At 49.6% G+C, this 12,792-nt stretch overlaps 1 protein-coding gene across 8 annotated transcripts in view; it reads right to left on the bottom strand.

The window, feature by feature from the left end:
• Nucleotides 1-12,792, bottom strand: part of CEMIP (cell migration inducing hyaluronidase 1) — a 159,619-nt gene that overhangs the window by 57,885 nt on the left and 88,942 nt on the right. For all 8 annotated transcript variants that reach the window (XM_058542598.1, XM_058542597.1, XM_058542592.1 and 5 more), the window contains 7 exons: nucleotides 9,139-9,285; nucleotides 8,488-8,626; nucleotides 7,537-7,773; nucleotides 4,890-5,069; nucleotides 2,056-2,126; nucleotides 1,394-1,489; nucleotides 678-799 (listed from right to left, as the gene is read on the bottom strand). In XM_058542598.1, the coding sequence (XP_058398581.1) occupies nucleotides 678-799; nucleotides 1,394-1,489; nucleotides 2,056-2,126; nucleotides 4,890-5,069; nucleotides 7,537-7,773; nucleotides 8,488-8,626; nucleotides 9,139-9,285 (992 nt within the window). The remainder of the gene's footprint in view (nucleotides 1-677; nucleotides 800-1,393; nucleotides 1,490-2,055; nucleotides 2,127-4,889; nucleotides 5,070-7,536; nucleotides 7,774-8,487; nucleotides 8,627-9,138; nucleotides 9,286-12,792) is intronic.

Genomic DNA, 12,792 nt, shown 5'->3' on the forward strand with positions numbered 1-12,792 from the left:
GCCTCAACTCTCGTTTTGGAACAAGACCGGCCATAAGGAAATAAACTCCATTTTCTTTGCCTATGCCTTACCTGTCATCCATTGTGCCCAGTAGCTCACCAGCTGAGCTGTTGAATTGTGAGGGCTGTGTATGTACTCAATACTTCCATGATGAGAAGTCTGAGGTCCCCTCTGGATAGGGTAACTCCAAGTGCAGATCCTGAGCAAACACTGTTATTCTATGAATATTGGCTTTCATTTAGCTCTGCAGAGAACAAGGCTGTAGGGTGTGTTCTCCACCTGGGCTGGGCTCAGCCTGCACCCCAAATCCCAGCTGGATCCTGTGTACTTAGGGTCCCAAAGGAAATCAACTGAGAAGTGAGATGAGGCCGACCCATCCCTGCGCTGGGCACTCTCAGCCATGGCTGCAGGAGCAGGTTAAAGAGAAGGCAGGGAACTTGGAAGGTGGGTCCAGGAAAGAATTTGAGTCCTCACTCTGGAACTCACTAACCGGGAGGCCTGGAACTGATAACAAGCTTGCATTTCCGTCTCTAAAATAGGAATGTTATTCTCTGGCTTACCCGTGTCACAGGAGGGCCATGAGAATCACACCACTCAACTGGCCAGCAAGTTTGTGATGTGCAGAGTCTTCTTCAAAATAAAGCCTTTATAACCACTGATTGTTTTGAGTTCGGTACCTGTATATCAATGGGGCGGTTGCAGATTTTTCCTGGGTGAGCAGCCCGGACGTCTGAAATTTTCTCCCCACCTTTAGTCTGCGGCACTTTATCATGTTTGAACCACTCTGTCCACTCCACGTCTAGGCAGAGAGCAAAGAGCAGGGTCAGACAGGAAAGGCCCGGGAGGGCCAGCCATGCTCAGTGTAGTCCCAAGCACCCTCGGCACAGCAGGACTTGAGCACCATCTGTCCAAGCTGCACCGGCCTGGGGCACCGGAGGCTCGTAAATAATCGGCCAACTCTCTCATCTTTTAATTCAAAACTCCTCGTATTGACTCTTAACTTTATAAAAGCAATAGATACTCTTCATTATTGCAAAAAGAAGAGAGATGAAATCCATCCACAAACCCCTTATCCAAGGACGGCTGCCTTGTGCACCCCAATCCCCACGTTGGGGCTACTTGAAGGCGGGGTCCTGTTCCTGTCTGCATTTCCCATTCAGGGCCTTTGCCTGGCACAGAGAGGTATTCTGTGGGGGAAAACATCCCTCTGGACTATTGCCCACTGTGGCTTGATGAATTCAAGGCAGCTTCCAGTTGCAAATTCAGCTGACTCTGCAACAGTTAAGTGGTCTTATTGGCACAAAAGAAAAATCCTTGTTCTACAAAGATAGTAAGTCCTGGACTTTTATCTCACTGGTAGGTAGGTTTTACCAGGTTGTCCCAAGTTCCTCACCTTGAACCCACTCGCTAGATGAAGAAACATTGAAAAGCTCGCCATGCTCTGACCGGAACAGTTTGAATACGCGGGCAGCTGCAGAGCCGCGGTGTCCTATAGGAGAGACCAGACGCATTAGCAACACGACAGACTCCCACATCCAGAAGGATGTGACTCTAAGGCAGAGAAAGCCCTCTACACAGACTCATCTTGAGCCATTTATTAAAAAAAAAGTTTCAAGTCAATCTTTCCATTTGGGAAGCAGATTATTGTCCCTTCTTGGATGAGATGAGACTGGATTTGAATGGGCAGCGCCTTCCTCAACCTCCTCTGGGCAGAGGAAGCCGCCACTATGTGGTAAAGACCATCCAAGGTGTCTTTTTAGCTCAAATATCACCCCTGCTGGCTCTGTCCCAGTTCTCATCTTTCCTGTGTCACGTGTTTTGGATTGTCAATGCCAATTTCTTTGAAAATGTAAATATCACCTTACTGATTGACTTTAAATCAGTGTTGACTTTTGGCACTTTCACGTGACATGGCCAATTAAGCGGCTGGTCACTCAACTGGGTGTGGGGAGACGACCACCGAGTCCTGAGGGAAGTGGGTGGTTTGGAAAGACCCTGAGCCTCTTGCTCAGAGAGACACTGAGGGAAATAGGCCTCTCGCCAGCTGTTTATTACCGTGATATTCAATATGGTCTTCAACGGAAGACGAGGGATTTCCTTTCACGGTTACAAAACTCCACGGGTGTCTGAAAAAAACAACACCAGAAAGTGAAGTTCTTCACACGCTTGAGCTTGTTCTGGAGGCAGAGCTGAAACGGCGTCCCGAGAATGAGCGGCCCTCCCGGCTGTTCACGGGCTGGGCTCCCCTTCTGCACGGCCTTTCTTTGCAGCCCTGGCCTTCAAACCACCTGGCCGCCGGATGTTTGTGGATTGTGAGCTTCTTCAGCTCCATTCTGGCAGGAGACGGGGTACGAATCACAAATTAACAAACAAGCCCACAGACCTTCGTACCACAAGCCAGGCTCAATTAGGTCCTGAAGCAAGTGCTCTCATTCCTTTAGGAAAACAAGGAACAGGGTCCAAGAGAGAAAGGTTGTTTCCCTCAAGCCCAGCTCCCCAGAGTAAAGCTGGAGGAAGATATCAGTGGCTGATGTGACTGATTACCCAGCGATCTGCACTGGGTCTTGGGATGGAAAGAGACACTACTTCTTCATGGGAGTGAAGGAGAAAAACAAAGGGGAACAGTTTGAAAAGTTGTGTATCCATCTTTCCTCTACTGACGCGTGCACTGCTATATGGCAGGGAGGTTTTCTCACCCATTTTTGTCTTCCCCCTAATGCCTAATATAGCCTCTCTCTCACTATGAGATATCAATAGATTTTGGTCCTCAATAGCTTTTATTATTTTTGTTTTGATCTCTTATCTTGGAAAATAAGTCTTTATTGAGGTTGGAGATTTGACTGTGTCACTCTTGTGTCAAGTCCTTCAATGGCCCCCCATTTCCCTTTGGATAAACCAAGCTTCTTGGCACAAAGCAAAAGGCCCTCCTGTGCCCGCCTCCTCAGCCTCATCCTTCTCCCCTCCCGCTCTTGCAAGCCCTCCTGCTACCTGTACTTCCCCCACGTCTTCAGGAGAGCCACACATTCACCCCTGGGCCTCTGCACATGCTAGTCTCTTGTGGAGAATCTCCTTGCCCTCATCTTCACTGTAGGTCTGCACGAAAGCCCCCCTTCTGCCTTTTGCCCACTCTCTTGCTCTCTCACGTCCCATCATCATTCTCATTCAATGTCTGCTCTCCCTTGAGAGCTCTGTACATCTAGTCTAGCCTACGACTTACACCAGTATCTGCTCAACAACCACCTCTTCTATGAATGAACAAACGATGGGTTCAAGTCTCAGTTCTTCTACTGATTTTAGATGCTTTGAGTTTATCATTCAAAGTGTGTCTATACAAATGAGGGCTAAAAATGTAATTCCTGCCTACCTATTTCCTTTACCCATGGGAATGGCCAAGACAAAACACTGTACGCATCCTTCCCATGGCTCTTGTTTATAAGAAGTGAAAAACTGCTAACATTTACTGGGTCCTTATTCTGTGCCAGACCCAACGGCAAATATTTTGCTCACATTATCACATTTACCTTCCCAAAAGCCCTTTGAGATGGCTCCTGACAGATTCCCATGTTACAGATACAGGAACGACGCAGAGAGAGGATGAGTCACTCGCCTGCGGCCACACCTAACAGGAGGTGCAGCCCAGACTCAAATTCAGGCTAAATCAGGTGCCACATCTTAGACCTTCTTCTGCTGAGGCCCTAAGTAGCCAGTCCCTTTGTGGTTCTGTCTCTCATTGTAAATTAATAAACTGGCCTTTTTTGGGCCGGCCCCATGGCTCAGCGGTTAAGTGTGCGTGCTGCGCTGCTGGTGGCCCGGGTTCGGATCCCGGGCGCGCATCGATGCACCGTTTCTCCGGCCATGCTGAGGCCGCGTCCCGCATACAGCAACTAGAAGGATGTGCAGCTATGACATACAACTATCTACTGGGGCTTTGGGGGGAAAAATAAATAAATAAAATCTTAAAAAAAAAAAATTAACTGGCCTTTTGGCTTACAAAACAATGAAATGGAAGTGCTGTCCGTTTTTGCTAACAAAGGAGCTTTGCGACACCAAGGTGTGGTTGTCATCTTTGGCTGCTTGAGTTTCCTGCCCAGACCCTTCCAGAAGGAGCAGCCCCGGGGCTGTTGGAGAATGCAACCTGGAGCGCCACTCCGTGCCCAGGGGATCTCTGCCCAGCCAATAAAATCGCTTTGCTTGCAGCCCAGAAAAGCCTCTGCCCTGCCCACGATCCTGCCCATGATCTTGCCCACGATCTGTGGAGCTGAAGGGAGGGGCATCATTATCTCCCAACAGCCACGGGACAGACAACCTCAACTTTCCACTGAGGTGAGATCTGATTCAACATGATAAAAAGGTGTGGTTACTTTGGGGTAAACGGGGTAACCGGTTTTCTCTTCATGCCAATGTGTGTGCATACCAAAGTCAGGCGTGACGTAATCTGAGGCAAGGAAAACACACGCTGGAGCACGTCAAAGGTCCTTCTCCCTGGGTGCTTGGCTGGGCAGAGACACTTTGCATGATCTCTAAACAAATGTCTGCCTATCCCTGAGGCACAACACAGCCCCTTTGCCATGAGCATCTGCTGTACATCTGAGGTGTGGCCTTACACACAGCAAATGCTCAATGAATATTTTCTAGGTGATTGCCTGAATGAGTTCATATTAATGAGACTTTTTGTGTTTTAAGAGCGGAATATGCTTGTAAGAAAAACCAGACTCCCTTTAAGAACAAGCCCCAATATGTCCGATGCAGATGCATAATGTGCCTGCATCTCCCTAAGTCACCACCGAGGGTGGAGTGGCCACGGGGAAAGGAGGAGGCAAAGGTCAACTCTGCCTGGGATGTTGCTCCAGTGTTCTGGAGCCTTGGGAGGTGGAAGTGATGGGCAATACCTGAATCCAAGGTGTAAGAAGTGCTTGCTGCCTAGTCTGGTCATCGCCTTCCTGGCCACGTCATCCAAGTTTCGAGATCCTTCATCATTCACCGCAACAGAAAGGATCCTGCCGTCGGGTACTGCATTCAAATACTGGACCAGACGTTCACTCTCCTTCTTGGATCTATAGGTGTCAAACCTAACAAGGGCCGAGAGAGGGGACTTTAATAGTCCTAGAAGCAGCCAAAAAAGAGAGATCTAAGCACATGTCTATATTGCCATGTCATCCAAAGATCCCAAGGGCTGTGACTTTTAAAGAAAGACGCTTTTATTACAGCAAAAATCGGTCATCTCAAACTTGACACAGATCCTCATACACATAAAACATCCATGAAATATAGATCTCAAAAAATCTATACCACTGGTGACAAGAATTTACAAAGGAAAGACACAATTTTGTAATGATCCCAACTCTGCCCCATGTTAAGTATAAAGATTTTGTGCAATTACAATGGAAATTCCAAAAGAATTTGCCTTGGGACTTAACAAGCAAAATAGTTCTAAAACAAATCTAAAAAAATAAACCAGCATGAATAGCCAAGATTTGGGAAAAGGAAAACACTGGAGGCACGGTGGTCACTGGACAGGTGCTCCTGAGTCCTCAAACCTGTTTTCAACTGTTGGCATAACCTGGTCCCACCCGCCCAAGCCCCTTACTCTCCCCGCCCCTCCCCAAGAATCACCTGCGGCAAGCCGAGCACGTCCAGGGCCCTGTGACCACACCACATGCCCACTCCTGTCTTCACTGATGCAACTCCACGTTTTCTCCACCTAATCAGGTGCCTGCTACCTTCCAAGAGCTGACCTGAGTTCTTACTCCTCTAGGAAACCTTCCCAGGTGACATAGCCTGCATTTACGTGTGTGTGTATGTTTAGTGTTTATTAATATCTTTACTCATGCACATTTAGCTATCAGATTCTTGAGGCCACTGACACGCATTTTGAGCAAAGGAGACTTGGAAGGAGCAGGCATTCTGTCTCTGGAACCTCCACATCAGCTGTAAGGATAACTTCTCATTATCCAGTTCAAGAATGAATTCAACTCAAGGTTGGCTTGCTGCAGTAACCATACTGCACTGATTTAAGAAGCAGCACATGACTGAGGAGACTGTTCTCTCCCGTGAGAAGGTGGGGGCTCTCTGACATACTTTGTGTCAGCCATGCTCACCCTGGCCTCATCTGTCACCTGTGGGGTGAGGACTGCCACCAGGGTACTGTGGAGGCAGAGAGTGGTCAAGGGTCTGGGCAGATCTGGATTTGAATCCCAGCTCCAACAGTTACCAGCCGTGTGATTCTGAGCAAATTTAGCCCTGCTGAACCTCAGTGTTTTCATCTGTATAATGCGGATAATAACAGAACCCACCTCTCAGGGGGTTTATGAAGATTCAGTTACATATGGCAAATAAAGCGGGTAACACAGTGTGCTGCACAAAGTCCAGTGATTGTGTTATTGTTACTAATATTCACCAGAGGGCAAGGTTGGCTATCCAGCCTGCTCCTGCCCAACCTGCCCCTGTTGGGGCATCCGGTTCCCCGCTGTACTTCCTGTGGACACAACAGTTCACACCCTGTTCTCGAGAGTTCCGCGTCTCCCTCCTCCCGCAGCACCAGGATAGCTCTCTCCGCTTGTCTACCCCCACTGCGTCCTTTCTGGTGGATCTTTCCCTCCAAGTGGCTTGGGAAAGCCTCTGTAGGGCCAGGACAAGAGCCCCCGGGAGCTTGTAGGGCAGGTCCTGCCTCTGCAGAATCTGCCAGCTTACATCAGAGCCAGGGAAGGCGGTAGAGAGGAGCGAGCAAGACACCTGCGTTCTCTGCCACCTAAAAAGCTCTCAAGTTCACCCACTTCTATTGCCACGGCTTCTACTTGAGTCCTCGCCAGCAACATCTCTGGCCTAGACCACCACAGAGGCCTCCTCACCACCTTCGCCATCTCTATTTTGGCCTCCACAACCAATTCGTTCTCTACACAGCGGCCAGAATGTTCTTTTAAATCAGATCACACCCTTCCTAAAGACCTTCAGTGGCTTCCCATCCCACTTAGAACAAAACCCACCTCCTTCCCGTGGCCTTCAAGGTCCTTCCCCTGCCCCTGCCTAAAACTCCAACACGATCGTGCACGTTCCCATTGCTCTCCGTGCTCAATCTCTCTGCTGGCCCTCCTGTGCTTGGAGGACATCACACTCTTTCTCACCCCTGGCCCTTTGCACCTGCTGCTCTCTGTCCTGAACACTCTTCCCCTGACCCATCCTCACCCTGCAGCTTAGAACTCTCAGCTTAGGCGTGGCTTCCTTGCCCTCCCCTGACCACTTGAAGCAAAGCGATCTTCCTAGTTACTCTCTACCATGTCACTAGGTCTTTTTTCCCCTAATAACCAATTATCACAGTCTGAAACTCTGTTGTGTGTACATGCTTGTTTCTGTTGAATCAGCTTCACACGGCAGATGCCTCAGGAAGGAGGCATGGAACTCCTGAGGTCAGGGACTCCTGTCTGGGTCTTTCACTGCTGCCCTCCCAGCACCTAGAGCCGCGTGTGGCTAGGGCCCAGGCTCAGGAAGTGTATGCTGAATGAATGAATGAGTATGTGTTTATGCGAAGGCAAACCTTACCGGTCAGAATGGATGACTGTCCCTGATTTGGGGTCGATGACATGAACAATGACTCCACGGTGACCCCAGCTCCTTTCAAAAAAATAGCCTCCCTCCTCCATGCCACCTGGGTGAAGAGTCTTGTTCAGAAACGTCCAGGAGAGCTTTTTCCGTCCATGCAGCTCAAGGGTGCCTCCTTTGCCGACTCCAATGTACTTCAGGCCATAGTAAGGGTCCGGCTGAACACCTTCGTCAGCCCTACGAGAGAAAACAGCTCCCCAAAGTCGGCCGACACTTCTCTTTGCTGGACGCTGAGCCCAGAGGGGCCTGCACTACTCCTGACTCCCACTGTGGCTGGCATAGAGCCAGTCACCTCGGTGATCGCACAAGGCCAGGAGAAACAGCATTAGCGCCCAGGTCTTCCTAAGCCACACCAAACGAATCCAAAGGCCACACGGAAATATTGATCATAGTTTACGTATTGGCACTTCTTTTCGGTTCTAACTGCTCTGTATTTTGGTCTATATCAGATGTGGAATCACCTGAACACGTGCTGCATACCCTTGCATACTCTTGGCGACCACTTCTTAGAACTCTCAATTACTTGAAGAGGGAGCAGAGCCAGAGGCAAATACTGCATGGAATGGTTCTTTATCTTGTCCATTGTAATGTTAAGTACACATTTGCAGAGATTCCCTGAGCCATGACATGATTGGAAGGTGGCTGAAAGCTTGGCAGGGACTTCTGTAACTTAAGTACAGACCCAGGTCAGGATAAAAATGCCTCGTGTACTTCTCTAGCTCACTCAAATCACCAATGTCTGTCTTGTTCATGATTACGATCTGGCAGTACATAATAATAATTCCTGTATTGCACTAAAACCTCGCCATCTTGCCTCCCTCTCTCCTTTGGAAAGCCTCCTTCCTGTCAGATCCAAGAGTAACATTTGACCCATGGAAGCTGTCTACCCACCTTCCATACAAAACGATGCTGAAATTGCCCTGGAAAGGGCAGAGGGCACTCCCAGCATGCAGCTCTCCTCCGTTGTCAATCAAGATGTGCCGGGTGCGCAAAACGATTGTCTCATCATGATCTTTAATGACTAGCTTTCCTGAAGAGGTGAGGATGGGGTGAGGTTTCAGAACACGAGTGTTAGTGGTGAGGTTTTAGCAAAGCCAAGGGCTGACCTCCTGAGCCTCCATCTCAGGCAGGCCGGCAAGGAGGCACATCTTTCAAACATTTCTATGCTTGCTGTGTTTACAAGTGGTTACTTTTCTCTTCTCTCTGCCTTGCAATGCTTAAATAATGCCTGCCTGGTTTACTTACTGCCATCAGTGCATGCAACGCATTCAATGAGCAAGCATTTGAAGGTAAGATAACAGGACTGCTCAGAGCACCAATAGGATTTTCCTCTATAAATGCTTCTTTCACTAAGATCGGACCTCTGACAAGCCATTCCTAAGTGCTCAGAGCTGACGGTTTCTCAAACAACCAGATGCTCTGACACGAACCCAAAGTGTGTGACATTTGTTCTGTCCCTCTGAAGTTATGGCAACCTGCATCTCATCTTCTAGGATCTGAGGCCATGCAGTGGGGAGAGACCAGGGGGAGAAACTGGCTTACCTCCCTCTGAGATGTGGATGGAGTGGACCGTGGCGGAAGAGGTGAGCAGCAGTGTTCTGCTCTGACCGATGTACACATAGTGGTCCTTGTCATGGCCAGGGTTCCAGGGCTGCAGCTCAGGGCTCTGGTCAGGACACTCGGTTGCCACTGCCAAGGACAGACAGATGTCACCACTCCTATCGACCAACCTCACCAAGCAAGGATTGCCACAGACCACAAGAGGGGCTCTCATGCATCTTCATGGCTCCTGCCTCCTCTCTACTAGAGCTAAAAGCAAGGCCTTAGAAAGCAAGTGGACCCCCGGAATACAGAAGCCAGGAGCCCGGGGTCCAGTCCTTGTCTTTCATTAATTCATCATGTATCTGTGAACAAGTCACTTCCCTCTTCTGGGCTCGGTTTTTCCATTTATAAAATGAAGGGTAGACCAGATGGCTCCTCAAGACATTCCAAGACCTAAAGTCAGGCCATGGTATACCTAGATGGCTTGTATCCCAAGACATTCTTTCCTTTGGGAAGCAGTTATTTGAAGAGTTAACAAAGCCCATTCCCCCTCTGCATGAGAATTTGACTTTTAGTTAATTTTCTAGCTCTGTTCCCCGGGAAACCTGAGAAAGATAGTATTATATAAACTATGTTACCAAGCAACATTGCTTATATTTTCAAAAGTGACCCCCAATTAGTAAATGGCATCTAAACTGGGAGGAACTACACCTAATTTATATCTATCCCTGGTGGGGCTGTCTCGCTGAGGGTTCCCTGAGGGTGCTCGTAACTCGGCACGTCCCAGTCAGGAACTCTGAAAGCTACATCTGTGGAGTTGCTATAAGAAGCACTGCCTCTGGTAGGGCGTGAGGCTTCTAGGCCAAGGTGGTTCCCACACCTGTCCAGCGACAATGCTGTCTCCTCTCACCTGAGGAGCTGTCACCTGGGGAACCAAAGAGGACAGCTCTGGAAGGCTGTGCGGCATGCTGCCAGGACTACTCTTGTGGAAGAGAAAGCTCATGCCACTCTGAGGGCTGGCTGTGTTTCTGTCCTAGATCCTCCAACGTGAGTCTGGCGCCAAGTGTGGCCCCCGGCAGCCGCATGAGTCTGAACGGCTAGTTGAACTGAAAGCCCTGTGCTGGGTGCTGCAGAGGCTCTTCTCCCGGCCCCAGGGGAAGCACCAGGAGGAGCCGCCTCCTCCTCCTCTGGCTCACGGGCTCCAATCCAGCAGTGCACCACGGATGGAGGAGGGTGGAGGGCTGTCAGAAACTGGAAGGATTTCCCTGCATAGCAAGGAAAAATCCAGAGGGAAAGAGGTGGGACAAGGCAACGGGCAAAACAAAACGAGGATGACTTGCCTCAAAGAACAAGCCCCAATGCCTTCCTTTTTTCCACCCCTAGAAAGTCGTGAAGTATGAAACAGAAGATGTTAAAGTACCCTGGGGTGAGGACAGAGAGGTGGGAAGGTGCTCGCAGTGAACCCACGGCAGGGAAAAGCTTTCGGGGAGTGAGGACCCTGGGGAGCTGCTGGAAGGAATGGATGCAAGCGCCCCAGCTCAGGCCCTCAGGGAGGGTGCCTAAGGGAGGTCATGTCTCCTGAGCAGAGTGGGTGCCGTGAACAACATCCACAACAGGAATGGGGACCCCAGAAGGGATTCTGGCTTCAGTACAATGGCTAGCATGTCAGTTGTAAATGTTACTTGATTTTTATTCGGCTCTCTCTGGGGCAGAGTGTCTGTCCCATATTTATGTATCTCAAGAGAACTGGAAGGGAGCTGCTCCTTTATCTATACTCAGCGCCAGGTATCAGCCCCCGAGCCCGTATTGCAGTGTGGGAGATCAAGATTTGGCCACCCTGAAATCTATCTCTTTGCCTTGGTTGTTTTCTCTAGGGACATTTGACCTCCCCCACTAACTGCCTAAAGAATTTGACATGGTGGCTCCTTCCTGGAACAGATCTATCATGATGGCTGTAAAGATAACGTAGGGTAAATGTTACAAAAGGAAAGGCACCAACAAGCCCCTCTTATCAGAAGTTCTGTCTCTCTGGTCACATTCTCTGGATGACCCTGCGAAGAGTTGCCAGACAATCATTTACATTTATAAGGGAAATCTCCATTTGTAAAGGTATCTCCCTCTCTGTTTGGAGAAGAGAGGGGGATGAGCTCATTTCTAGTGACTTATCAATGTGGAAGGTGAGGCCTTGAGCTACATAATAAACCTTACTCTTGTTTACTGTGCTTTAGTGGTAATCTCCTGTAACTGACTCCCCCTACCCCCAAAATCCTCCTTTGTCATTGGCTGAAAATGATATTTAAGATGAGAATTTCTGCTATTGTGTTGAGAAACGCAGTGTCCCTGCTTTCTCCCATGTATACATGTTATTAAACTTGGTACTATTTTCTCCTGCTAACCTGTCTTGTTGATTTTTTGGCCAGCCAGAAGAACCTTAAGGGAAAGGGCAGAGGGAGATTTTCTCTCTTCCCCCGACAGCAGCATCTGTGCCCATCTGAGAGCAGTGCCCGGCCCTCCTCTTCTCTGCAGAGCACAGTGCAGGCATTCAGCGCAGTTTGCTGAGTCCTGTTCCCCATCCTCCACCACCCCCCAGCCCCACAACACCTGTCCTTTATGCTCATTTGCCCCACTATCAGTCCTAATTCAGGCTCTGGATCTCTTTCATTAAGAAGAGAATTTCACATTTTTTGGACTTTTACTGAAGCAGCTCTTCCAGCTGTCATAAACCCTGAGGGACTCAAGTAGTGGCAAAGCAATGAAAAAAAGTGGGGCTTGCTCATCAGAGGACTTTCCATTTTCACATAAGAGAGCAGGGTTGCCAGCGAGGTGCCAGGCTGGGCCGGGGGGTGGGCTCTCTGCTTCAGCAGTCAGCAGCCAATGATGGTCATGAGGGCTCTGGAGCCTCCGACCCGCTGAGCGGCTTCTGAGAGCCAAGGTCCCACCCTGGGTTTGTCTTCAGATGGGTCAAGTGCTTGGTTGGCTTCCAGCAGAGGCCAATCAGGAGCCCTGGGCTGCCCTCCACCTAGTCCTGGACCTGGAGCCTCCGTTTTCCAGGAGGTGACTCCCCAGCCATGTGGGGAATGCACGTGGCCAACTGGCAAGCCCAGTGGTCCAGGCACGGAGCCGTGAGCATTCTGAGAAGGAATCATTCCAACTCCCCAGGACAAAGCCTTAGAGTGTCACTGCCCACATCTCCCAGGACAATCCTGACTGTCCCTTTCCTCTCCAAGTGCACGCGCTTGCGTTAGTCTCTGCATCTGCATTTGGAGGTGGTCAGCCTGATCTTAAGCCTCTCCTGTCATCAGGAGCACAATGCCCCGAGCTCCAGCAGCTCCGACTCCCCCAGCAAAAGCACAGCAGTTACAAGATTGGTTCCTTTGTTGGGGCTGGATGTTTTGCTCTTGGTAAAGGTCAGTTTCAGTGGGTTTTTATTTGTATGAACGAGCTAGTGGCTGGAAACAGTCAATGTCTCTGCTGAAATATCACCATGGCAACCACCCTTCCTGGGAGGGGCCACAGGAAGCAACATTGCGGATGAACACAAGCCCCACCTACTCGGAGCATGAATGGCAGGGGCTGGTGCCTGCAACTCTCTGACATCAGAGGAAAGCACAGCCCAGAGGGGACCAGAGGCACAGCCTCTTTTCCAAATGGTTT

This window comes from Diceros bicornis, chromosome 5, assembly GCF_020826845.1.
Source record: "Diceros bicornis minor isolate mBicDic1 chromosome 5, mDicBic1.mat.cur, whole genome shotgun sequence".
NCBI classification, from domain to species: Eukaryota; Metazoa; Chordata; class Mammalia; order Perissodactyla; family Rhinocerotidae; genus Diceros; species Diceros bicornis.